We start from the raw sequence: 26,619 nt of genomic DNA, 5'->3' as shown, positions 1-26,619 counted from the left end.
GTATAGCCAACCATGGGATGTGCCTTTGAAGTAAATCTGGATAAAACTGTCTTGACAGTCCTGTAGACACCTGTAAAATGAACAACTGACTTAAAGCATGAAAAGCTAGCTAACAGAGCAGGAGTTGAAAGGACAGACTTGTAAAACTCTTGGCATCTGCAACATTCCCTTAGATAAACTGCGCATCCAAACTCTACTCATTTAAGACTCATTGGAAATAACTGGCTGATCTCCGTCTGCTTTTTAAATCTGACCAGCAGACTTATTTCAAGGAAAGGCTAGATAGTAATGTCAAGCATATTTCAGTCTCATTTAAACATAAAATATTTGCTTCTTCAAAGGCTTAAGTTGCTGTTGCCATGGCTTGAATCAAGGATTCATGAAGGCTGTGAAGAACCCGCGACTCACAATGCCTTGGCCAAAATCTACATTGACAGTAATAACAATCCAGAGCGGTTCCTTCGTGAGAATCCTTACTATGACAGCCGGGTAGTTGGCAAGTACTGTGAAAAAAGGGACCCTCATCTGGCCTGCGTTGCTTATGAGAGAGGACAATGTGATCTGGAACTCATAAAGGTTAGCAAAGCTGTGTTTATAAACATGTTAACTACTTGCTACCTGAAGTAGAAGCCTAGCTGGCTATTTGTCTAACACTTGCAGAATCCTGTCTTGCAGTGTCACTCAGGAGTTGAGGTAGGCAGGATTCCTCTATATGGAGACAGTATGTTTTGTGTTGATGGGTAGAACACCTATGCTATGACTCTGTGTTGTTTTTCTAGGAAACTTTGCTAGGATAAGCTTTAACATTCCAGTTAATTATATAAATCTGTCAGTACTAGTTCCTTCCTTGAAGTGATTTTCTGAGCAGATGTTTCCAGTCTTGAAGAAAAGATCTTCCTCCTGTAAGAATGACTCATGACATCATTGTCTTAGAAGAGGGCTCAACTTGGTCAAATAGTAAACGGACAACATAAAGCAAAATCATGCTGCTACTAATTTGCTTACAGCAAAGTGAGATTCCAAGAGCTAATTTGGATACTAACAAAACACGGCCAATTAGTAGAAGATGGAATAGGCCTTCAGGTGTGTACAGTCCTTGTTGGAAATTGAAGCTAGTGGTACTAATGGAATCATAACTCACAGTTTTTCTTTGCTGCACTTATATAAGAGATTTTACACTTACTCTGTACCCTTAACATTTTAACAAGGAAATCCAAGCCACTTGCTAATCTGAACATTTCAAGTGTAAAGCTAATGACACCAAACAGATAACCTATTTCTAGCATTGAACACCAGCACCATTCCTCAGTTTACTACTTAACACTGCCCAGGCAAGTGACTCCCTTTCTAGATTTAAAACTTGAAGTTCTTCAGGCTTCTGCAGGTCTTCACTTCAAACAGAAGCAAATAGTTACTGTGAAGCCACTGTCACAGTATTTGTGTGTTGGGCAAAACCAAGAGAACCTATAGGAATTCTGCTGGAGACCTTCTCCATGAGCCTTCCAGATCAGAGGTTGGGTAAGAACTTGCCCATGGCATTTAGCGTTGGTCAGCAATTAGTTGTAGTCAGTCTTCTAGACTGTCTGATTCATAGCTAGATGAATCTGTTTTGTGGTACTGACTCTGAACATTCATGCCCATATTTGTAACTTCAGGTCTGCAATGAGAACTCATTGTTTAAGAGTGAGGCTCGCTATCTGGTGCGCAGGAAGGACCCTGAGCTCTGGGCAAATGTTCTGGAAGAAAACAACCCGTTCAGACGGCAGCTTATTGACCAGGTACAGCCCAAAGACTCAACTTTCAGTAGGAGGAAACCTCAGAGTGTCTCGAACATTATAGAGCATTAAAGTAACTATCTTGCCCTACAAGGTCCCTTGAGACCCCTTCGCAACCTTACAGAAATTTGAGTTTGAGTGGCAGGTATTAATTTGTGACCTTCATGGTTAGAAAATTGTTACCATTAAGATCTTTAGTCTGTACTGTGACATGACCTACCTCTAGTGAGTTTGCTCCCTATACAGACCTAAGGTGTGACTTTAATAGCTGTATCTTTAGTAGCTGAATAAGTAGTTCGTTCTTGCTGTCTGTGGCTGTGTTCTGAAGCCTTACTTTGTAGCTCACTAGGTTGGCAAGTATCTCATTTGGGGAAAATAATACTTTCCTACCTTCAAATCCAGGTTGTCCAAACAGCTTTATCAGAGACACAGGATCCAGAGGAGGTTTCTGTGACTGTGAAAGCTTTCATGACTGCTGACCTGCCTAATGAATTGATTGAGCTATTGGAAAAAATTGTCTTGGATAATTCAGTTTTCAGTGAACACAGGTAAGGACAACTCTGTCCACAAATGTGGGCTACTCAGTGCCTCTGAAGCTGTGAAGGAACCCAAATTATTTTTTATGGACCTAAACACTCTTTAAGCCTGTATAATCAGGTGAAAAAGCAAAATTTGCTCTCAACTTTAAGGACTGTGCTAGTTCATACTATGCAGTTTGCAGTGATTTGTTGGGATGAGAGCACTGATTTTGGTAAGCAATTTTTTGTGCATCTCAACTTGGAGATGAAAGATTGTTGCTAGTGACAGCAGGCGGGTGCATTTTTTTTTTGCATGTAGATGTCACTTAAACAGGTGTTACTGTGCACTGCTTATAGCCTATGCCTTTGTCAACCAAAGGAATCTCCAGAATCTGCTGATCCTGACTGCCATTAAGGCTGACCGCACTCGTGTGATGGAATACATCAATCGCCTGGATAACTATGATGCCCCTGATATTGCCAACATTGCCATCAGTAATGAGTTATATGAAGAAGCCTTTGCTATATTCAGAAAATTTGATGTTAATACCTCAGCAATTCAGGTGAGGTGTGGTTCCTCCATGAAGGTATAGGATGGTACCAACTGAATGTATTGTACTGTTACGTTGATTCCCAAGCGTCAGTCACTTCAGTTATTTAGAGTAAAGAGTACAGTTTCCATGTGATAGGTAGTTGCAGAGAGGTGGGATTACATGCAAAATCACATAGCAAAATAAAAATAGTGACCAGAGGCAGATCTGGTCAAAGTAAAACAAAAAATGTTGGGGTGTTGCCCTGTAAGTTTGGGATGTGTGTGCTGCATTTGATTCATGGTGGCTGCCATGGAGACTCATATTTGAAAGGTGCAAGAGAAGCAAAATCTGTGTTTAGGCAGCATTACTGACACTGTAAAGCAGAAGAGAAATGGTAGCAAGAAGAGTCTTATTCTTGCTGCTTTAATTTCATTGGTCAGAAATTGCTTTTTAAAAGCACTTAGCTTAATATTACTTAAGCAGAACAGTGTGTACACTTGAAGAAAGTTCTATTATGAAGGACAGTGTTCTGAAGCTTTGATTTCTAATTTGCAACTTCAATTCCAAACAGGTGCTGATAGAGCACATTGGCAACTTGGACCGTGCTTATGAATTTGCAGAGAGATGTAATGAGCCAGCAGTATGGAGCCAGCTGGCCAGAGCACAACTCCAGAAGGACTTGGTGAAAGAAGCCATTGACTCCTATATAAAGGCAGATGACCCGTCCACCTACATGGAAGTTGTTCAAGCAGCTAACAGAAATGGTAAGGCAAAACATCCTCAAACCAAAGGTTGGTTCAATGTGAGCTGGGTTATTGCATCTGCATCAAGCAGCTGGAATTCTTGAGTTATTAATTCTATTTCAGAGGAAATAGAAGCAGTCAGTACATGGAATGGATGAGTCGTTGACAGGAATCTCACTAAACACTAAGATTATCTGTGTTGCCACACCAAAGACAGACCTTCCCGTGGAGATAATTTGGACTGTTTAAAATAAAACCTGGTGTAATGTATTTAGCTGTATATGGCAGAATTACTTGCCAACTGATGGTAGAATAGCTGCAAGAAGTTCAACCTTATGTGAAGGTGATTCGATGTTTAGCAAGGAATTCTTTAACTCGAATGCAAATAGCTTAATATCATGGAGATCCTTGAGACTACTAGTGAAAACTAAGGGGGGACAAGATGGACAATACACAATAACTAAACAGAGGGTCTTAAATATCTCTTCTCTCTTCAAGATAACTGGGAGGACCTAGTCAAGTTCTTACAGATGGCCAGGAAGAAGGCTAGAGAATCTTATGTAGAGACAGAACTTATTTTTGCTTTGGCAAAAACTAATCGTCTGTCAGAACTGGAGGAGTTTATTAGTGGCCCTAATAATGCCCATATACAACAGGTATGTCCTGATTCACAGTTCCTATGTGTGATTTGCTGCACAACTGACTTCTGATTCTTGCTGTTGCCCTTGTTTCCCCGTGGACTCTTAATCTAGGTTGGCGATCGCTGTTATGAAGAGGGGATGTATGAAGCAGCAAAGTTACTCTATAACAATGTATCTAACTTTGCCCGCCTGGCATCTACCTTGGTGCACCTTGGAGAGTATCAGGCAGCAGTGGACAGTGGCCGCAAAGCCAACAGTACAAGGACTTGGAAGGAGGTAACTTATTGTTTGATAGTCTGCAGAATGTGCTCTACTGTTCCTTCCAAGCATGGTGCTTTAGCTCTGATGGCTTGCTAACTGTTTCTGGCTACAGAGCGTTTGTAGCTTTATAAGGTGTCCTCTTGCTCAAGATACTAAAGCTTAAGTTCAGAACAGTGTAAACTGAATGGCAGAGACTTTAATTCTAGAACAAGCTTTATGAAAATACATATTTGGAACCATATGTAAGCCTCAAATTTGGTGAAGACAAATTAACTTTCCCCTTAATATGAGATTAGGGATTGTAATGTTCTCCTGTTGACTGTTTGCTAATTACAGGTATGCTTTGCCTGTGTGGATGGAAAAGAGTTCCGCTTGGCGCAGATCTGTGGCTTGCACATCGTCATCCATGCTGATGAACTTGAAGAGCTGATCAGTTACTATCAGGTTAGATCACTTAATATCCTAGAAAACATTAGACAACATACTTATATCTGCTTGTAAAGTGGTCACCATAAAACCTGCTACCCTGCAGGGCTGATTGTTTAATTTCATTCTTCCTCCATCTCCCTTTCTGAATAGCTGCATGCATTATTTCTGTAGTAAGTGGAAAGGTGATAGTTCTCACTGTTCTTTCTTTTAAAATTCTGTTGCCTCATTGGAATCATGTTTTAGAAATCTAAGCACTCTGATTTGGAGAGAAAAGCAAAGTACATTGAATTTAAGTAAATGTGGGTTTTAGCAAGCTTTAAGTGCCAGTTGGTCACGAATTTCAAATTCATGCTTATTTTTCCAACATCCAGGATCGTGGCTACTTTGAAGAACTGATTGCCCTTTTGGAAGCTGCCTTGGGCCTAGAGCGTGCTCACATGGGAATGTTTACTGAACTTGCCATCTTATACTCCAAATTCAAGCCTCAGAAAATGAGGGAACATCTGGAGCTCTTCTGGTCTAGAGTTAATATTCCAAAGGTATGTAGAAAGGCAGCTACACTGCAGGAAGGTGGAAGCCATCAGTGAATCAAACTGTGGTGTGGGGTTTTTTTCTTGTCAGGTGCTCAGAGCTGCAGAACAGGCTCATCTCTGGGCAGAACTTGTATTCCTGTATGACAAGTATGAGGAGTATGACAATGCAATAATGACTATGATGAATCATCCCACTGATGCCTGGAAAGAAGGACAGTTTAAAGACATAATTGCCAAGGTAATTAACTAGTTAAACTGCTGAAAGTTGCTTCAGAACAGAGGCTAAAATGCAAAGCAGAATTATTTTTAAGAAATTGGTTTGCTAAAGCTGCTGCTCAGCTCTCCTGCTGTACTTAACCTGCCCTTAGTCTAGCACAAGAATTCATTTAATCTTATACCGTTTTGTTTTCTGCTGTGCAGTATGTGGTGTTGTGGCAGCAGCTAGCACAGGATGTTTTCAGAAACTGCTCAGGATCATGGGTCACAAGCAAGAGATGTCTCTTCCTTAATACCTTTGAGATGACTGCTGTCTTAGTCTGAGACTATAACTGCTCTTGAAAGATCTCAGCAAATGTTTACAGCTGTTTCAGTGTGAGAATCGGGATGGGCAGTACTATGAATACAGCAAAAAATAGTGAACTGATAAATAGTTTAGACACTATTTGAGACTGAGTCCATTCTTATTGGTTATATGGGTTTCAAGGAAGCAACTTAGACTGGTTGAGGTTAACAAGTGGTCACATGAACTGTAGTGGGCTACTTGTTCCAGGATCTAGCTGTGGATAGGTCAGAATTGGTTTGTACTGCCCCTGGTAGCTTGTGACTTCACTATCTGCAAGCAGATGTCACAAGAAGCAGTTGTAAGATAGAACAAGAATTCTACATGTAAGAGTAATGGTTCTGGCCTCTAAAAGGAATTCTTTATTTAAGAGTCAGATAAACATTGTGCTAAGTGGTCTGAACTAAGCACCTTTTGACCTACTAATGTTTGAAGTACTAACTAGCATCTAACCACACAGGTGGCCAATGTGGAGCTCTACTACAAAGCTTTGCAGTTCTACTTAGACTACAAACCTCTGCTGATCAACGATCTCCTGCTTGTATTGTCCCCACGACTGGATCACACTAGGACAGTCAATTTTTTCTCAAAGGTGAGTTTGGCAGATAGTAGATGGACAAGAAATCCCCTTGTTAAAATTAAGACACTCTGGCTGCAAAAAAAAGGGCTGAAACATGTCAGGTAGCTTTGCCTCTAATCAATAGAACAAGAGAAAATAGTTTCAAGTTGTGCCAGAGGACATTCAGGCTGGTTAGGAGGAGGAATTCCTTTACTGAAAGGGTTGTCAGGCATTAGAACAGGCTGTGCAGGGAGGTGCTGGAGTTACCATCCCTGGAAGTGTTTAAGGGATGGGTGGATATTGCACTTAAGGAAATGGTTTAGTGGTTGATAAGGCTGGGACAAAGGCTGCACTCTGTGATCTTAAAGGTCTCTTCCAGCTGAAACAACTCTATGATTCTAATTCTGGATTGATATTGGGAAGCACTGGAAGTGTTAGAATAACTGGCCTAGGAGGCTGTTTTATTTTACTTCTTGTAATACAAGATGCTTTATCTGAAGGATACTGACAATAAGCACAAACTCTTGTAGTAAGTGGGAACCTGTTCTGAGAGTATTTAATGTCAGAATTGATATCCTTAATCTTATATTGGAAACATCTTAATTCCAGGTTAATCAGCTACTTCTGGTAAAGCCTTATCTGCGTTCAGTCCAGAACCACAATAACAAAGGAGTTAATGAAGCTCTAAACAACCTTTTAACAGAGGAGGAAGATTACCAGGTGAGCCTCACAAAATATATTGCTAGACTTTGAGGGATGCTTTTCTTTCTCCAACCAAAAAAGGCTACAATTTGACTGTTCCTCTGCTGACAGAGTAAGAAAACTTTTTCAATGCAATGGTAGTGGGGGTAAAGTCATGCCTTTTCTGGGAAGGAGTGTTCAGACATTGACATGTAAATGAAGCAGATGCCACACATTGGTTTTCTCAGAACAGACTGCAAAGGTCTACTGTGGGCAACACTTCTATAAACACACTTGCTCCTGGCCCTGTTGGCTGCCATTTGGAAGACATGTTTTGTAAAGGTAACTAGGTTTTCTGTTCTATGAAGTGAAGTCAGTATGACAAAGTTAGCACTTTCCTTGTTAAAAATCCTTTTAGATGTATGGAATACACAGGGTAAACAAGCTGTAGCCGTAGCCTTGACATCCAGCTGGCAGAACTTAGTGGTGTACCAAGCTTAGATGCTTCTCTACTGTAGTTCTCACCTACTACCATCTGGAATTGTGGGTAACAGTTGTCTCTCAAACAGGGTTTGAGAGCTTCCATTGATGCCTATGACAACTTTGATAACATAACGTTGGCTCAGCGTCTGGAAAAGCATGAACTGATTGAGTTCCGGCGTATTGCAGCGTACCTGTACAAAGGGAACAACCGCTGGAAACAGAGTGTGGAGCTGTGCAAGAAAGACCGTCTGTATAAGGTGAGCTAATGCAACCTTTCTCTCTGTCAAAAGTATCTGAGCTAGGAAACAATAGGTCATCTGGATACTTCAGTGTGCCACTTCATTATGTTTGTTAGTTCTTTTTAGTCTTAGTACCTCACTTGAAGTTTAAGGAAAGACTCAGAGCAGAAATGTTTGAGATTTCAAATGTGTATCTTAAATCAGATTTCATAACATTATCCTGTGTGCTCAGATCTATCTATATCAATCAGTGGCATCTATACAGTTTTATGTATCAGTATGGAATATCTTCCATAGAACTGAAGACTTACACCCTTGTAAGGATCCAGTGGACACATGGTTACTATGGTATAGTCTTTAAGCCCACTTGGGCAGGTCTTGCCTAGTCTGTAGGACAGCTAGCAAGTAGACTTCTGTCTTGTCAAATAGCAAGTGGTTGATGCAATCTCTTCTGCTCTGGGTAATCTGTAATATCTACTGGTGGGGTAAGTGGGATACCAGAAAGACTACAGAAGCAAAATGTCATTGGATCACTAAATAGTTAAAGAAGTCTGTCAGATAATGTTGATACAAGTATCTGAGTTGCCTCAAAGGGTTTAACCGAGTACAGTACTGTAGCTTGGCTTCTACAGAACACATCTTCTTAAAGACTACCTTCATGATATGCCCAATACCTGGGTTATCTAGCTAGCAAAAACATGCACTTAAGGTGTAGGGTGAGATGCTGACAAGCAAGGATCAAGCTTAACTGTTCTTTTCTACAGGATGCTATGCAGTATGCTGCAGAGTCCAAAGATGCAGAGCTAGCTGAGAAGCTACTTCAGTGGTTCCTGGAAGAAGGCAAACAGGAGTGCTTTGCAGCCTGCCTTTTCACATGTTATGACTTGCTGCATCCAGATATAGTACTTGAGCTGGCATGGAGGCATAACATCATGGACTTTGCAATGCCTTATTTCATTCAAGTGATGAGAGAGTACCTTACCAAAGTGAGTATTGCATAGTTAACAGTTCTAGTCTGAATGATTAGCATTATGCAAATCAGAGGTGTTTTCATGTATTTGGAATAGTATTGTTCCTCATAGACTAAGTCTTCTATGAAATTATTCAGGTTTAATTCAGTAGGTTTAGTACTTCAGGCTAGCTAGCTAAGCTTATGAATAGATGCCTTGAGTCTTGAAAGAGATCTAGTTTAACTTCTTATTCTAACAGTGGATGTAAGCAACTGTGTACTTTTCAGAGCTTGGTGAGGACAACCAACATAACTCTTTACTTTGTATAACTATGAAAGTACTGTTTTATTACAGAGAATGTAACTTCTAAGTAGTTAATAGTACCTGCTGTTCCTACATTAGCCATAGGAGCAGGCTGCTAAAGATGTTTTTTAAATGGACACCAGAACTGTAGTTGTGTAGTCTGACTGCATAATACTGACACCAGTAGCTCATTCTCAGTTGAGAGAAGAGATATTCTCATACACAGTCCAGAAATGCTTGTCAAACCACTCTGATACTAAAGTAAAATACTTGCTTAGAATACTGTAGGGTAGCATAGAACATCACAGTAAATAACTTAAATCAAATTAGTAACTTAAAAGTGACTGCTTCAGGTTGCTTCTAATCAAGTAATGTTAAGTGTTCCCCTCTGAATTTTCTTGCAGGTTGATGGGCTGTTCTATAAGGTGACACTCTGATTTCAAACTCTATGTTCATTTGTGTCCCTCAGTATCCTAGGTTTCTTTTACAGGAATCTAGCTGTAGCTTCTGCCAGAAGAGCAGTGTAATTTAGCTCTAACTCATTTCTTGTTCACTTTCTAATGCTAAAAGGATAACTGTTCACAAACAACTTGAAAATCCAACCAGACTCTCTGCCTCTTTATGGGAAACCAAAGCAAATGATTGAGGGGAGGACTGGAGTGTTTGAGCTCTTGTTAGCTGTATTACAGATGTCTTGTGGCAGGGAGGATGTTCTTCATATGTAAACAAAAGCAGCTGCTATGTAACAAGATGTGTTCTAAGTGCAAATTGCTTGCTGTGCTGTGAACTACTGAAGTGTGCAGTCTTTCAGGCATGGTGAGTTTGAGTAGTAGCATAAGATTTCTGTAAACTATTTGCCAGTTGCTATGATGAAAGTACTTGCACAAATCTTAAATGCTGCCTCCTCCTCATATTCCACCGAGGAAAAACTTGCCACAGAAATTCACCTGAATTTTCCTTGTGAGATTCAAGTCTCAAATTGTGTGTTACATGCTGGTTGGATTTACAAGTAATCACGTGTACTAAATACAGGATAACTTGCCAGAAGGAAAATCTGCATGGTGGAAGTGGTTTGCAGTGGAACTAATTTAGTCTGAATTAACTGCAAAACATTGAATTAGAGACTGGGCTTTATAAATGTGGTATGTCTAAAATTGTTGTGTAACTAACTTCAAAACCACAAAAGAATAGACTAGTTTATCAGTGGAACTGTTGTCTTCCAGTATTACCTTTCTTTTATGCATAAAAAGGTGTTAAAGCACAGAACAGCCTTTGTCTTAGAGGAGACCAGGCAAACCAAGTGTGATGCCAATCACTTGGAAACCTTTTGGATAGCTTCACTTTGCTACCTATAAGTAGAGACGTGTTTAGCCCTTTCTAGAGAGCTGCTCTTGCAGCTTGCTTGTTGTTTCCCCAGCAGAGGGAGTAACTGCACTTCTGTTGTAAATTCATAATGCTTCGGGAGCAGTGAAGAAAAAAGTCTAATCTGAGAGAGTAGAAATGCCAGGTCAAAAGCAGAGCAATACAACTAGCTTGAAACTGGTAACTCTTAACTTCTTTGATCCATAGTATTGTTGGTCGTATTTGTAACACCAGTGTTTAGTGTTACCTTGAACTCTTAGGCTGATGACTACAAATGAACCACCAAATTAAAGCCCCACTCCTACTCAAGTTATTAGAGTTGCAAACTTCAAAAAGTCCAGGAAACTGTTGAACAGATCTAGATAACCTCTCTGAAGTGTAATAGAGATTCTTCTTGCAGCACTTCACAGACTGGATCTGTGAATGGAAAGGAGAATGAGAAGCAGCTGAAATATGGCATTGACCTAAGTGTAGCTTTGCCCATGATGTTAGTACTGCCTGTATCTGGACGTGAAGGTGTGTGACTCTTAGTCTTGCAGTTTTCAGTCTCAGTGCTTCTCTTACAGAAGAGAGAACTTGCTAAACCTGAGAGAAGGAAGGTACTGTCACCTTCTCATTTTATTGCCCATACTTCCAATTCAAAGTTTTGTTCAGGGCTCTTGCATTACTGTACCACTTGCACAAATGTGTTTGGCATGAGCAGAGATATGTTTGGCACAACACTGGGATCTGTATAAAGCTGATACTAGAGCACTTTCCATGATGGTTCTAGAGTTTCCTCTAGAGGAGGACTCCTCTGGAGGAGTCTATATGAATGCTAATGGGGTTTAAGGAGTAGTCAACCCAGGTCAGGCTGTAGTCCTAGATAAGATCAAGCTTCATGGGTCTGGAACATCTGCAACTGTCTGGGTGCTGTCATTGCAGGGAGAGGGATTGCAGGTTAATGGTTAAGTGTAGATTAGGCCCCTTTGAGATGATGCTTGGAACTGCAGTGTGATTTATGGGTCAGAGTTAACAGTGGCTAGAACAGGGCCCTAAGAAGTGTTTCACTTGAAGGTAATGGTATGATCATCTCGGCCACGTCTGACAGCTATCATTTACAGCAATAAAACTAAAGCAATTGAGAGGGCAGGTTTCCAACATAGCCTACTGGGAACATGCAGACTTTGATAGTCTCCGACTTGGGCTAATAAAAGGAACACTCAATAGCTAAGGTGCAAGATATGAAAAGCCTCACACGATGGTGCAATTCCTAGAAAAGGCCTTCATACATCTCCTGTTCACTTCAATGTAGGTGGATAAACTTGATGCTTCTGAAAGCCTAAGAAAAGAAGAGGAACAAGTAACTGAACCCACTCCAATAGTATTTGGTAGGTGAAAGACTTGGTTTTAATTGGTTACTTACTGTCATTCTCTCTTTGTGGAGGTAACTTAAATTACTATCTCCAGTCGAAGTAAAATGGTTTAAACTAGGTTGTCAAATGACTGCCTCTGTTAGATGAACTGCATAAGTTGTTGAAGTGGCATCTCACTCTTACAGTACTTCTACTCCTTGACTAAAGTATTGCTCCTCTTACATGGCTCAGAACTCTAGCTTAGAATAGTCTTTCAGTACAGTAACAGGACAGGGGATTCCAAGGTGTATACAACCCCAGGAATAACTTACAGAGCATGTAAATTCCTCCTGTTACTTCTTTCTAAGAGGAATGTGTCTCCTTTCTGCTCTTCCAAGTAGAAAGGCAGACTGGCTTTCTGGCTCACCCATTTTAAGACATGTGCAGCCAAAAAACACATGGCTGTTCTCAAGTGTGCTGCTGTTTTAGAACCCCTTCTGAAGAGGCATTCTGCTAACAGGCACCTAGAAGTGGCTGGTAAGGGAAGGATGTGACTGGTTAAAAATGTTAACCTGACTTTAACATATGCATGAGGCATGTGTGTTCCTAGTGATGAAGTCAAATCTGTAAAGGTACATTGAGGCCTTTTGCAGAGCTCTCAAGACTGTAAGACTTAACAAACCTAACTGCTTGAATTGCTTTACTGTTCAGTTCTGATCATGCATGGGTTGAGTAGTATCGGTATGACTTTCAGTGTGGGTTCTTCAAAACAAGCCATGTTCATCATGCCCTTAAGGTCAGTTGATGCTCATCTTTCCCTCTGAGTACTGCCTTGCTTTTGTAGTTTTCTGGTAGCAAGAGCAGATGGCCAAGGCGCTCACTCTGTGGTGCATTGTTGAGTAATAGTGTGACTTGCTAGTGTATGCTTGCGCAGTGACTGATTTTCAGCCAAACCCTTATGATCCTGTCCCACAGTACAGATAGCATTAGGGAAGCTCGATTACTTTAATGTTAATTTTTTTTTTCCTGTTTTTCCAGGCCAGCAGTTGATGTTAACAGCAGGCCCCAGTGCAGTACCTCCCCAGGCAAACTTCCCATACGGATACACAGCACCAGGATTCACCCAGCCACCTGTTTATGGTTTCAATATGTAACAAGCTCTCTGACAGACCTTCACTGTCTCTGTTCTCTTCCTTCCCATCCCTTCCTAACTTCTTCAAGAAGTGTACAATGGTCCTAAAGGCACAGATGACTTTCTGTTGGCTGAACACACTTGTTGCCTGGCTCAGTGAGGAGACTTCAACAGGATGCCTGTTACTGTTATTTATTGATTGTTGTCCAGTTACATTTCAGCCTCTGAAAGGCATCCTTTGTTAATGACATTGAGACTCTTGTCTGAAGTTAAGACACTATTTCACTAACTCATATAGCAATAACTGCTTGAGGCCAGGGGGAAGAGAGCATATTTTCCCTTCTTTTGCAGAGCCCATTGAAGGCAGCTGGGAACATGCCTGCCACCAAGTTGTTCAAGCTTCAGCTGAAGCTGCTTGAAGTTAGCAGGGTTGTTAATGAGATGCTTCACTGAATTGTTAATAATGAATTGTTGAAAGCTTGTGTCCATCTGAATACCCCATTTTATTTGCAGTCTAATGTGCAAAAAGACAATGGGCTTTCTAATATTCATGCTCTGAGTGTTTAGAGGAATATTGGGAGAGTTTCATTTTCTGGACAATGCTTCTGGGGTTCAACGCTGTTGGAGTCTGTTCTGTATTTTCTGGAGTAGATCTGAGACCTGAAGAAAATAAATCTTCACATGCCAGAGAGCAAACACTTCCCAGATCCTTTTTGTTTAACAAGAAGAGAGCATGTTACTTCTGATGTTAAATGGTACTAAAAGAAACCTCAGCTATGTGTGGCAAGTGAACATAGGAGTATGCATGGGCTGCCAGAGTACTGGAGATGCAAGAGCACAGTGTCAGGGGTGGGGAGGGGAACACAGTGCTAAAATATTGAGGCAGTCAGGAGTGTCATAATCCTGACTTATTTGCACCTTTAACTGATTCTGGCATGGGCTTCCTGCCACACCATGTTCTGACCCTGTCTGGTGAGCAGAGTCAGCATGTGCCTGAAGTGACAGGGTGCAGTGACTCAGTTCTGCTGTGCTGCAGTAGTATCAACGGCATGTCCATCGCCCGCCTCCTTTCTTTGAGAATGCCAACAGGGATGTATTTAATACTTTGTGCCACTTCAAATCCATGTATCATTAACGTTTTATGTACTTAGATAACAATGTATAATTTATGGTTATGAATCTTGTGCTAATCTTGAATATTATAAAAATCCAACTATAAATGTAAAACTGCAGTATCCACTGTGTGGTTCTAGTCTTAATATCTTGGGGGTGGGCACTGGTTAGTAGTAATATGCTTCCACTAATAGCATGAGGTTTCTTGGTCTGACAACTAAGGATGCCAGGCAATAAAAGGGAACCTTGGGCCAAAGCACCTAACACAGATGGCTTAGCAGTTATCATAAGAGGGCTGTGGTCTCTTTATGCTTTACTGTATGTGGATCGTACTGCAGGAGGTGGTCACATGCTTCCATGACTTCATTCAGAGGATTGGAATAGGTTCTGTCCTGTGTTGAGGAAGATGCTGCCCTTCATGTCTTCACTGAAGTACGTTAATGAAGCAGTGGTAGTGGTTAAGCAACTCCTTTTCATACTGAAATTTACTTGAACTGGGCAAAATAGCTTTAAATGGCAACCAGCACAGACTGTCATGGCTGTGAAATCAGTAACAGCACACTATGCCTTGGCACAATTCTAGCTAGTATATTGTCTGCCTTGGTCACTGCAATGTGATAGCAATGGCAAAGAGATGTGATGTCACCTTCCAGATACAGGCCCAGTGCTCTAAGTGGTCATGTAACATACCACAGTTGTGTACTGATCAGCACTCACTGGCTCAGCTTGAAATACTGAGCAGCTGTTGAAGTCAAGCAAATCTGCACTCTGTCAAGACTCCTAGCCAGGTAATGTGCTGTTTTCAAGACAAATGGTACTTCTGCTTTGTAACCATTTGCTTGTGGGTCTAAAGGAATTTTGTTAGATCAGCTGGAACTGAAGATTGGCTCTAGGATTAGTATGACTATAGGACTTACCCTCCTCTCAGCTTAGAAATGTACTGTGACTTTACAGCAACAAGTACAAGCTGATGGTGGAATACAGTAAACTGCCAGATTAAATACTATAACAGTTCCTGACCTGTAGAGAATTGAGCTAGTCTGGGGCTCCTTAATAGCTTCAGTCTAGAAATCTCGTTACAGGAATGACTGAGTTATCTAGGAAGGCACAGCTGCCTGCTCTGACCAGAGTGGCTTTAGTTGCTCTCCTGGACTCTTAAGCTCTTGCTAAGTACAATAGCTTTTACAAAATCTGTGATCTTGCATTCTGAAATACATCCAAACCCTTGTGTTTCCTGCCACTACAGTGCACCTACAAGCTCTTGCCTACCAGTCAGACGGAGGACTTTTGGTCATAGTGTACAAGTGTACTGACAGGCACCTGAGACCCAGAGAGTGCCCATTGCCGCTTGGCACACGGGGGATGGGGGCTGCCGGGAGCTGGGGGGCTGAGCAGCCAGCGCAGCGCTGGGCGGGATGCGCTGCTCCACCCCAAAACGTGCCTGAGCTCTGCTGTTCCCGAGCCGTGCCCGCCGGGGACACCCGGCGCTGCGCCTCCCCCGGGCTCCTGCGCCGCTGCCTGCGTGACCCTGGGCTGTGGCTCCGGCCGTGCACCGCGGGGCGGCAGCACCGAGCACAACAGGCTGCTGCTTCGGTTCGTCACCGCGGGGCGGCGCCACGGAGCTGCGGTACCGGCTGCGTCCACGGGGCGGCAGCACCGAGCCGCCCGGTATCGCCCCGGCTGCGCTCCCGGTTGTGCCCACGGGGTGGCAGCACCGAGCACAATCGTCTGCAGCACCGACCGTGCCCACAAGGCGGCAGCACTAAGCAGCTCGATATCTCCTCGGCTGCACTCCCGGCTGTGCCCACGGGACGGAATCACCGAGCCGCCCGGTATTGCCCCGGCTGTTAACCACGGGGCGGCAGTACCGAGCCTCCCGGTATAGCCCTGGCTGTAGGCCACGGGGCGGCAGCACCGAGTGGCCCAGTATAACCTCGGCTGCGCTCCCGACTGTGTTCATGCTGCGGCAGCACCTGTGTTGCACCCGCTGCGGCTTCTGTTTGTCACCGCGGGGCCGCGCCACAGAGCTGTGGTACCGGCTGCTTCCATGGGGTGGCAGCACTGAGCAGCTCGGGGTCGCCCCGGCTGTTGGCCACGGGGCGGCAGCTCCGAGAGGCCCGGCATCTCCCCGGCTGCGCTCCCGGCTGTGCCCACGGGGCGGCAGCACCGGATCGCCTCGTCTGCACTCCCAGCTGTGCCCACGGGGCGGCAGTACGGAGCGGACTCGGCTGCGGCTTCTGTTCGTCACCGCGGGGAGGCGCCACAGAGCTGCGGTACCAGCTATGTCCACGGCGCGGCAGCACCGAGCGGCCCGGTATCGCCCCGGCTGCGCTCCCGGCTGTGCCCACGGGGCGGCAGCACCGGTATCGCCTCGTCTACACTCCCGGCTGTGCCCATGGGGCGGCAGCACCGGTATCGCCTTGTCTGCACTCCCGGCTGTGCCCATGGGGCGGCAGCACCGGTATCGCCTTGTCTGCACTCCCAGCTGTGCCCACGGGGCGGCAGCACCGGTATCGCCTCGTCTACACTCCCGGCTGTGCCCACGGGGCGGCAGCACCGGTATCGCCTCGTCTACACTCCCGGCTGTGCCCATGGGGCGGCAGCACCGGTATCGCCTTGTCTGCACTCCCAGCTGTGCCCACGGGGCGGCAGCACCGGTATCGCCTCGTCTGCACTCCCGGCTGTGCCCACGGGGCGGCAGCACCGGTATCGCCTTGTCTGCACTCCCGGCTGTGCCCACGGGGCGGCAGCACCGGTATCGCCGCGGCTGCGCTCCCGGCTGTGCCCACGGGGCGGCAGCACCGGTATCGCCTCGTCTGCACTCCCGGCTGTGCCCACGGGGCGGCAGCACCGGTATCGCCTTGTCTGCACTCCCGGCTGTGCCCACGGGGCGGCAGCACCGGTATCGCCGCGGCTGCGCTCCCGGCTGTGCCCACGGGGCGGCAGCACCGGTATCGCCTTGTCTGCACTCCCGGCTGTGCCCACGGGGCGGCAGCACCGGTATCGCCTTGTCTGCACTCCCGGCTGTGCCCACGGGGCGGCAGCACCGGTATCGCCTTGTCTGCGCTCCCGGCTGTGCCCACGGGGCGGCAGCACCGGTATCGCCCCGGCTGCGCTCCCTGCTGTGCCCACGGGGAGGCAGTACGGAGCGGACTCGGCTGCGGCTTCTGTTCGTCACCGTGGGGCGGCGCCACAGAGCTGCGGTACCAGCTGTGTCCACGGGGCGGCAGCACCGAGAGGCCCAGTATCGCCCCGGCTGCGCTCCCGACTGTGCCCACGGGGTGGCAGCACCGAGCACAAAAGTCTGCAGCACCGCCGTGCCCACAAGGCGGCAGCACCGAGCTGCCCGATATAGCCCTGGCTGTAGGCCACGGGGCGGCAGCACCGAGCGGCCCAGTATCGCCTCGGCTGCGCTCCCGGCTGTGTTCACGCTGCGGCAGCACCTGTGTTGCACCCGCTGCGGCTTCTGTTTGTCACCGCGGGGCGGCGCCACAGAGCTGTGGTACCGGCTGCTTCCATGGGGTGGCAGCACTGAGCAGCTCGGGGTCGCCCCGGCTGTTGGCCACGGGGCGGCAGCTCCGAGAGGCCCGGCATCTCCCCGGCTGCGCTCCCGGCTGTGCCCACGGGGCGGCAGCACCGGATCGCCTCGTCTGCACTCCCAGCTGTGCCCACGGGGCGGCAGTACGGAGCGGACTCGGCTGCGGCTTCTGTTCGTCACCGCGGGGAGGCGCCACAGAGCTGCGGTACCAGCTATGTCCACGGCGCGGCAGCACCGAGCGGCCCGGTATCGCCCCGGCTGCGCTCCCGGCTGTGCCCACGGGGCGGCAGCACCGGTATCGCCTCGTCTACACTCCCGGCTGTGCCCATGGGGCGGCAGCACCGGTATCGCCTTGTCTGCACTCCCGGCTGTGCCCACGGGGCGGCAGCACCGGTATCGCCTTGTCTGCACTCCCAGCTGTGCCCACGGGGCGGCAGCACCGGTATCGCCTCGTCTACACTCCCGGCTGTGCCCACGGGGCGGCAGCACCGGTATCGCCTCGTCTACACTCCCGGCTGTGCCCATGGGGCGGCAGCACCGGTATCGCCTTGTCTGCACTCCCAGCTGTGCCCACGGGGCGGCAGCACCGGTATCGCCTCGTCTGCACTCCCGGCTGTGCCCACGGGGCGGCAGCACCGGTATCGCCTTGTCTGCACTCCCGGCTGTGCCCACGGGGCGGCAGCACCGGTATCGCCGCGGCTGCGCTCCCGGCTGTGCCCACGGGGCGGCAGCACCGGTATCGCCTCGTCTGCACTCCCGGCTGTGCCCACGGGGCGGCAGCACCGGTATCGCCTTGTCTGCACTCCCGGCTGTGCCCACGGGGCGGCAGCACCGGTATCGCCGCGGCTGCGCTCCCGGCTGTGCCCACGGGGCGGCAGCACCGGTATCGCCTTGTCTGCACTCCCGGCTGTGCCCACGGGGCGGCAGCACCGGTATCGCCTTGTCTGCACTCCCGGCTGTGCCCACGGGGCGGCAGCACCGGTATCGCCTTGTCTGCGCTCCCGGCTGTGCCCACGGGGCGGCAGCACCGGTATCGCCCCGGCTGCGCTCCCTGCTGTGCCCACGGGGAGGCAGTACGGAGCGGACTCGGCTGCGGCTTCTGTTCGTCACCGTGGGGCGGCGCCACAGAGCTGCGGTACCAGCTGTGTCCACGGGGCGGCAGCACCGAGAGGCCCAGTATCGCCCCGGCTGCGCTCCCGACTGTGCCCACGGGGTGGCAGCACCGAGCACAAAAGTCTGCAGCACCGCCGTGCCCACAAGGCGGCAGCACCGAGCTGCCCGATATAGCCCTGGCTGTAGGCCACGGGGCGGCAGCACCGAGCGGCCCAGTATCGCCTCGGCTGCGCTCCCGGCTGTGTTCACGCTGCGGCAGCACCTGTGTTGCACCCGCTGCGGCTTCTGTTTGTCACCGCGGGGCGGCGCCACGGAGCTGTGGTACCGGCTGCTTCCATGGGGCGGCAGCACTGAGCAGCTCGGGGTCGCCCCGGCTGTTGGCCACGGGACGGCAGCTCCGAGAGGCCCGGCATCGCCCCGGCTGCGCTCCCGGCTGTGCCCACGGGCCGGCAGCACCGGATCGCCTCGTCTGCACTCCCAGCTGTGCCCACGGGGCGGCAGTACGGAGCGGACTCGGCTGCGGCTTCTGTTCGTCACCGCGGGGAGGCGCCACAGAGCTGCGGTACCAGCTATGTCCACGGCGCGGCAGCACCGAGCGGCCCGGTATCGCCCCGGCTGCGCTCCCGGCTGTGTTCACGCTGCGGCAGCACCTGTGTTGCACCCGCTGCGGCTTCTGTTTGTCACCGCGGGGCCGCGCCACGGAGCTGTGGTACCGGCTGCTTCCATGGGGCGGCAGCACTGAGCAGCTCGGGGTCGCCTCGGCTGTTGGCCACGGGGCGGCAGCTCCGAGAGGCCCGGCATCTCCCCGGCTGCACTCCCGGCTGTGCCCATGGGGCGGCAGCACCGGTATCGCCTTGTCTGCACTCCCGGCTGTGCCCACGGGGCGGCAGCACCGGTATCGCCCCGGCTGCGCTCCCGGCTGTGCCCACGGGGCGGCAGTACGGAGCGGACTCGGCTGCGGCTTCTGTTCGTCACCGTGGGGCGGCGCCACAGAGCTGCTTTACCAGCTGTGTCCACGGGGCGGCAGCACCGAGAGGCCCAGTATCGCCCCGGCTGCGCTCCCGGTTGTGCCCACGAGGCGGCAGCACCGAGCCGCCCGATATCTCCCTGGCTGTAGGCCACGGGGCGGCAGCACCGAGCGGCCCGGTATCGCCTCGGCTGCGCTCCCGGCTGTGTTCACGCTGCGGCAGCACCTGTGTTGCACCCACTGCGGCTTCTGTTTGTCACCGCGGGGCGGCGCCACGGAGCTGTGGTACCGACTGCTTCCATGGGGCGGCAGCACTGAGCAGCTCGGGGTCGCCCTGGCTGTTGGCCACGGGACGGCAGCTCCGAGAGGCCCGGCATCTCCCCGGCTGCGCTCCCGGCTGTACCCACGGGCCGGCAGCACCGGATCGCCTTGTCTGCACTCCCAGCTGTGCCCACGGGGCGGCAGCACCGGTATCGCCTTGTCTGCACTCCCGGCTGTGCCCACGGGGCGGCAGCACCGGTATCGCCTTGTCTGCACTCCCGGCTGTGCCCACGGGGCGGCAGCACCGGTATCGCCTCGTCTGCACTCCCGGCTGTGCCCACGGGGCGGCAGCACCGGTATCGCCTCGTCTGCACTCCCGGCTGTGCCCACGGGGCGGCAGCACCGGTATCGCCCCGGCTGCGCTCCCGGCTGTGCCCAACGGGCGGCAGCACGGAGCGGACTCGGCTGCGGCTTCTGTTCGTCACCGCGGGGCGGCGCCACAGAGCTGCGGTACCAGCTGTGTCCACGGCGCGGCAGCACCGAGCGGCCCAGCATCGCCCCGGCTGCGCTGCCGGCTGTGCCCACGGGGTGGCAGCACCGAGCACAAACGTCTGCAGCACCGGCTGTGCCCACAAGGCGGCAGCACCGAGCCGCCCGATATCTCCCTGGCTGTAGGCCACGGGGCGGCAGCCCCGAGCGGCCCGGTATCGCCTCGGCTGCGCTCCCGGCTGTGTTCACGCTGCGGCAGCACCTGTGTTGCACCCACTGCGGCTTCTGTTTGTCACCGCGGGGCGGCGCCACGGAGCTGTGGTACCGGCTGCTTCCATGGGGCGGCAGCACTGAGCAGCTCGGGGTCGCCCTGGCTGTTGGCCACGGGGCGGCAGCTCCGAGAGGCCCGGCATCGCCCCGGCTGCGCTCCCGGCTGTGCCCACGGGGCGGCAGCACCGGTATCGCCTCGTCTGCACTCCCGGCTGTGCCCACGGGGCGGCAGCACCGGTATCGCCTTGTCTGCACTCCCGGCTGTGCCCACGGGGCGGCAGCACCGAGCGGCCCAGCATCGCCCCGGCTGCACTCCCGGCTGTGCCCACGGGACGGCAGCACCGAGCGGACTTGGCTGCGGCTTCGGTTCGTCACCGCGGGGCGGCGCCACAGAGCTGCGGCACCGGCTGTTGGCCACGGGGCGGCAGCACTGAGCCGCCAATGTCACGGGCGCCGCCGCAGCCCCCCGGGGGCAAATGACACGGCCCGTGGGCAAAATGAACCAGACACGGAAAGGGCATCGAAAAGCAACGCCCGTGGGTGGGGAGAAAGTGCTTAAAAGGCAGCAAAGGCGCAGGAAATGCTTTGGAAGCATGTGGGGCTTTGGAATGGAAAAGGGGAAACGTTAGAAGCAGGGGCAGGGAAAGTGAAGGAGTGGGGACACAGAGCACGTCAAATGAGAAACCACGGCGAGCTGTAACAGTGGCGGTCACTGAGGAAATAAGGGGAAAATAAGGCAGAGGCAGCGAACTGGGAGGGACAGAAAAGTGACCGTTTGAAACAGAGAGCACCAGGTAAACAACAGGCACTGCAAAATAAAGGCAACTAGATGAAAGTTGACCAACGTTTAAAAGCCACCGTGGTGAAGGAAGGAAAGAGATAACTGTGAAGCACTGACAGCTCCCAGGGACTCCTACAAAGGAGAGACAAGAGGAAAATTCTAAAGTAGGCAAAGGAAGAAGAAAAAATAATCAAAGACATAGAAGGGGGGAAATGAGGCACTGAAAAGATGTTTTAAAAGCAACAGGCTCCTATGGAAATAAAGGGTAAAGTTCTGCAACTGGAGAGCAGAGTGAAACGTGCAAAATTAAATGAGGGCACTGAGGGGGGGAAAAGGGTTTTTAAGAAAAACAGGAATTAGGAATAGAAAGGAAATTTAGAAACTGATGAGCTGGTTAATGAGTGAGTAGGGATGTAAAGGATAAAAATAGGATTTAAGGACAGCAAACTAAAACCTGTAGAAAAGGAATGTAAAGAGACTCAGCACAAATGAGAAATAATTAACTTTAGACAGTGAAATTATGACAGAAAAGAGGAGAAAAGGCCACTACAAGCTACTGGGCAGAGTTGGCAGAAGAACAAGAGCAGAGAGCAAAGGGGAGGAAGGCAAGCAGGCAGATGTCTGGAGGAGATGGGCAGAGATCCATCAGGAGCAAGAGAGGAGGGACGCGTGCCCCGCTGCAGCTCCAGGCGCCGGCAGGACCCGTCACCACACTCGGACTGTGACGATGCTCGTTTGGAAGCCTTTTGAACAGCTTTGCTTCCAGGCAGAGAAGCGACAACTGTTTACACTGTTCTGTAGAGCTGCTCCCGTCGCTCCCTCGGGATGTCTGCTCTCAGCATGTTCGCTGGTTGCCCAAGAGAGGGAGTAACTGCACTTCTGCTGAAAGGTCCTTCATGTTTCAGTGGCAGGAAAGAGGAAAGTCTAATCCAGGAAAGAGCTGAGTCACCAGTCGTAAGTAGATAGATGTAACCGGTTTGAAGCTGGTAGCTCTCAGCTGCTTTGATCTGTAGTGGCATTGAAACACTGATGTTTGCTGTTAGCCCGGAGAGCCGTTGGGCTCAGAGCCATAAATGAACTGGTTACTGAGGGACTACTGTCACTCAAGTTATTAATCTGAGTTGCAAACTTCAAAACATCAGATGTAGATAACATCTCTAAAGTGCAATAGAAACCCCACCTGTGGCAATTTGCAGAGCAGATACTATTCCTGCCGTAGGAAAGGAGGATTGTGAGTGGCTAAGAGGAACGTATCTGCTTAAGGCAGACTGGCTTTCTGGCTCACCCATTTTAAGACATGTGCAGCCAAAAAACACATGGCTGTTCTCAAGTGTGCTGCTGTTTTAGAACCCCTTCTGAAGAGGCATTCTGCTAACAGGCACCTAGAAGTGGCTGGTAAGGGAAGGATGTGACACTATCTGATGTTAATGTTAACCTGAGTTTAACATATGCATGAGACACATGGGCACTTGGTGATGGAGACAAATCTGTGAACGTATTTTTGGGTCTTTTGTTGCACTCTCCAGACCGTGACATGGAGCAGACTATGTGCTTGAATTGCTTCACTGTTCACTTGTGACTATGCATGGGTTAAATAGTATAAGTTTATTTGGCTTTCAGTTCAGTCTCTTCAAAACAAGCCTTGTTCCTTCTGCCCCTAAGGTCAGTTGATGCACATCTTTCCCTCTGAGTACTGCCTTGCTTTTGTAGTTTTCTGGTAGCAAGAGCAGATGGCCAAGGCGCTCACTCTGTGGTGCATGCTGAGGAATATCGTGAGTTGCTAGTCTGTGCTTGCACAGTGACTGATTTTTAGCTAAAGCCTCATAATCCCTTTAGCATTAGGGAAGCTTGAGCTCTTAAACTAAATTTCTTCCCCCACACACTTTCCCAGGCCAGCAGTTGATGTTAACAGCAGGCCCCAGTGCAGTACCTCCCCAGGCAAACTTCCCATACGGATACACAGCACCAGGATTCACCCAGCCACCTGTTTATGGTTTCAATATGTAACAAGCTCTCTGACAGACCTTCACTGTCTCTGTTCTCTTCCTTCCCATCCCTTCCTAACTTCTTCAAGAAGTGTACAATGGTCCTAAAGGCACAGATGACTTTCTGTTGGCTGAACACACTTGTTGCCTGGCTCAGTGAGGAGACTTCAACAGGATGCCTGTTACTGTTATTTATTGATTGTTGTCCAGTTACATTTCAACCTCTGAAAGGCATCCTTTGTTAATGACATTGAGACTCTTGTCTGAAGTTAAGACACTATTTCACTAACTCATATAGCAATAACTGCTTGAGGCCAGGGGGAAGAGAGCATATTTTCCCTTCTTTTGCAGAGCCCATTGAAGGCAGCTGGGAACATGTCTGCCACCAAGTTGTTCAAGCTTCAGCTGAAGCTGCTTGAAGTAGCAGGGTTGTTAATGAGATGCTTCACTGAATTGTTAATAATGAATTGTTGAAAGCTTGTGTCCATCTGAATACCCCATTTTATTTGCAGTCTAATGTGCAAAAAGACAATGGGCTTTCTAATATTCATGCTCTGAGTGTTTAGAGGAATATTGGGAGAGTTTCATTTTCTGGACAATGCTTCTGGGGTTCAATGCTGTTGGAGTCTGTTCTGTATTTTCTGGAGTAGATCTGAGACCTGAAGAAAATAAATCTTCACATGCCAGAGAGCAAACACTTCCCAGATCCTTTTTGTTTAACAAGAAGAGAGCATGTTACTTCTGATGTTAAATGGTACTAAAATGAATGCCAACAGAGGTGTATTTAATACTTTGTGACACTTTAAATACTTGTGTCCTGAATGTTTTATGATTACAAATCTGTTGCTAATCTTGAATATTATAAAATATAGATATTAAACATATTTTCATCATATAAAATATGAGTATTATGAAAGTCCAACTACAAAGGTATCCACTGTGTCTGGATAATAGTCGTATATATCTTGGGGGTGGGTTAATATGCTGCTACTAATAGCATCAGGCTTCTTCATCTGACAACTAAGGATGTCAGGCAGAAAAAGGGAAACTTGGGCCAATCACCTAACACAGATGGCTTAGCAATTAACTTTGAAGGAAGTTGTGGTGTCCTCACTGGACATATCAGCACACTTTGTCACATGCAGAGGTCATGCTGCAGGTGGTGGTCACATGCTTACATGACTTCAGTCCCAATGCTGTAATTAGTGTCTTTTCTACTAAAATATATGACTATAGCAGCACTGGTGGCAAGCTACACCTTCTCATGATGAATTCTACTAGAATAGGGCAAAACATCTTTAAATGGCTACCAGCACAGACTCTCAGGATTATGAAATCAGTAACAGTACACTATATTCTAGCTAGTATATTGTCTGCCTTGGTCACTGCAGTGTGACAGCAATGGCAAAGAGATGTGGTGTCACCTTTCTGATACAAGCCAGTGTGTTGCAAGCGTTGAGGTAACACACTAACCTTACTTTAGTACAGATCAGCACTCGACAGCTCAGCCTGAAATACTCAGCAGCTAATGAGTTCAGGTAAAGCTGCAATCTCTCCAGACTTAGTCTTCTTCTCAGGAATTAGCCAGGTAGCATGCTATGTGCCAAACAAATGCTTCCTGTGTTTTGTAACCAGTTCCTTGTGGGTCAAAAGGAATTTGAGAAAGTCAGCTGGAACTGAAGAGCAGCTCTGGGATTAGTGTCACTGTAGGAGCTGCTTTTCTCTCAACTGAAAAATGTACTGTGACTTTACAGCACCAAGTACAAGCTGATGGTGGAATACAGTAAACTGCCAGATAAAACACTAGAACAGCTCATGACCTGTAGAGAATTGAGCTAGCCTGGGGCTCCTTAATAGCTTCAGTCTAGAAATCTCATTAGAGGAATGACTGATTCCTCCAAGGAAGCAAAGCTGACAGCTCTGATGAACAGACTTGCTTTAGTTCCCATCCTGGTACCTTAAGCTCTTGCAAAGTATAACAGCTTTTACAAATGTTGTGATCTTGCATTCTAAACATGCATCCAAAGACATATTCCCTGTCCTTAAAGTGCAGCTGTACCTAAAGTGTGGAATGAACTCTGGCATACCAGAGTACTTCACTGTTTATTTGCAGCGTTGTCATTCTCAGCAGGAAATTACCCCTCTTTTCATGGGTTAAATGGGAGATTTAGTCCAGTTAATGAAGTTGTGTCCATCCAAGTTATGGAAAACTTAGATAATTTTGCAGAAAAACCTCCTTTAAAACTATGCCTCTCACTAATTCCCACCTCTTCAGTGAGATAGGGCTAGTGCCATCATGTAGAATGATCTGCTCGTGCAGAACATGCTGCAGAGAGAAGCGTCTGCAGATTAACTCTGGGTTTATGATACTGTCAAGTGATAACTTGCTTGAAACTTACAGGCTTTTACCCAACTCATGCTTTACTGTGATAAAATGAGTCTGAATTTCCTGCTGTAACAGCTCTTGCTACTTGTCAGACCTTAGGGATATTTCCCTATTCTGGCAAAGGTTGGACAACTGCAGATCTGGCATCAGAGATGACAAGCAATTGACAAGTGTTGCTGTGCAGCTGCTTTAATGACTCTTGAGCTAGGTGAAAACTGATCCCTCCACAAATGACTGCAAGTGCATGTGCTTTCTCAGCATAAAACCCTGACTTACATTCAGCTTCTGACTCTGTGCTAGTGCTTGAGCTCCTTCCCCCATCCTTTGTGCCCTCGTGTCTTTAAAGGTTACTGGTTTCTTTTGGTACAAATACCAAGTGAAAGAGGAGAGGAGAGGAGAGGAGAGGAGAGGAGAGGAGAGGAGAGGAGAGGAGAGGAGAGGAGAAATGTCAAGGCTGCTGCTAGAAGCAGAATTGTAATGGAGGCTACTGCTGCTTGTTGGTCTGGATGAGCCAGCCCCATAAACTCAGGAGGAATGCATCGCTGAGGTAAGTTCTGTTTCTTATTGGCTATATAACGTTGTGGTATTTTACAAGGCTTCTATTTCCCTTCCCCTGTTTTTAAGGCTCTATAATCAAACGGTTGCATAACAGAAGGAAATGCTCCTAGGTCATCTTTGCTC

The 26,619-nt window shown here is 48.4% G+C and overlaps 1 protein-coding gene across 2 annotated transcripts in view; it reads left to right on the top strand.

Annotated features, from left to right (window-relative positions):
* LOC104555375 (clathrin heavy chain 2) overlaps positions 1-14,216 on the top strand; it is a 32,981-nt gene extending 18,765 nt beyond the window's left edge. The window contains exons 17-33 of one of the 2 annotated variants that reach the window (XM_062010405.1): positions 342-576; positions 1,656-1,778; positions 2,178-2,323; positions 2,673-2,856; positions 3,398-3,590; positions 4,068-4,225; positions 4,322-4,486; positions 4,808-4,915; positions 5,272-5,439; positions 5,522-5,671; positions 6,453-6,584; positions 7,161-7,271; positions 7,802-7,972; positions 8,719-8,940; positions 11,864-11,939; positions 12,351-12,440; positions 12,942-14,216. In XM_062010405.1, the coding sequence (XP_061866389.1) occupies positions 342-576; positions 1,656-1,778; positions 2,178-2,323; positions 2,673-2,856; positions 3,398-3,590; positions 4,068-4,225; positions 4,322-4,486; positions 4,808-4,915; positions 5,272-5,439; positions 5,522-5,671; positions 6,453-6,584; positions 7,161-7,271; positions 7,802-7,972; positions 8,719-8,940; positions 11,864-11,939; positions 12,351-12,440; positions 12,942-13,057 (2,548 nt within the window). In that variant the 3' untranslated portion in view covers positions 13,058-14,216. The remainder of the gene's footprint in view (positions 1-341; positions 577-1,655; positions 1,779-2,177; positions 2,324-2,672; positions 2,857-3,397; positions 3,591-4,067; positions 4,226-4,321; positions 4,487-4,807; positions 4,916-5,271; positions 5,440-5,521; positions 5,672-6,452; positions 6,585-7,160; positions 7,272-7,801; positions 7,973-8,718; positions 8,941-11,863; positions 11,940-12,350; positions 12,441-12,941) is intronic. The other variant, XM_062010404.1, reaches the window with a different exon arrangement.
* The last annotated feature ends 12,403 nt before the right edge of the window (positions 14,217-26,619 follow it).

The sequence above is a fragment of the Colius striatus genome, chromosome 17 (assembly GCF_028858725.1).
Source record: "Colius striatus isolate bColStr4 chromosome 17, bColStr4.1.hap1, whole genome shotgun sequence".
NCBI classification, from domain to species: Eukaryota; Metazoa; Chordata; class Aves; order Coliiformes; family Coliidae; genus Colius; species Colius striatus.
This window is presented reverse-complemented; position numbering and strand designations above follow the sequence as displayed.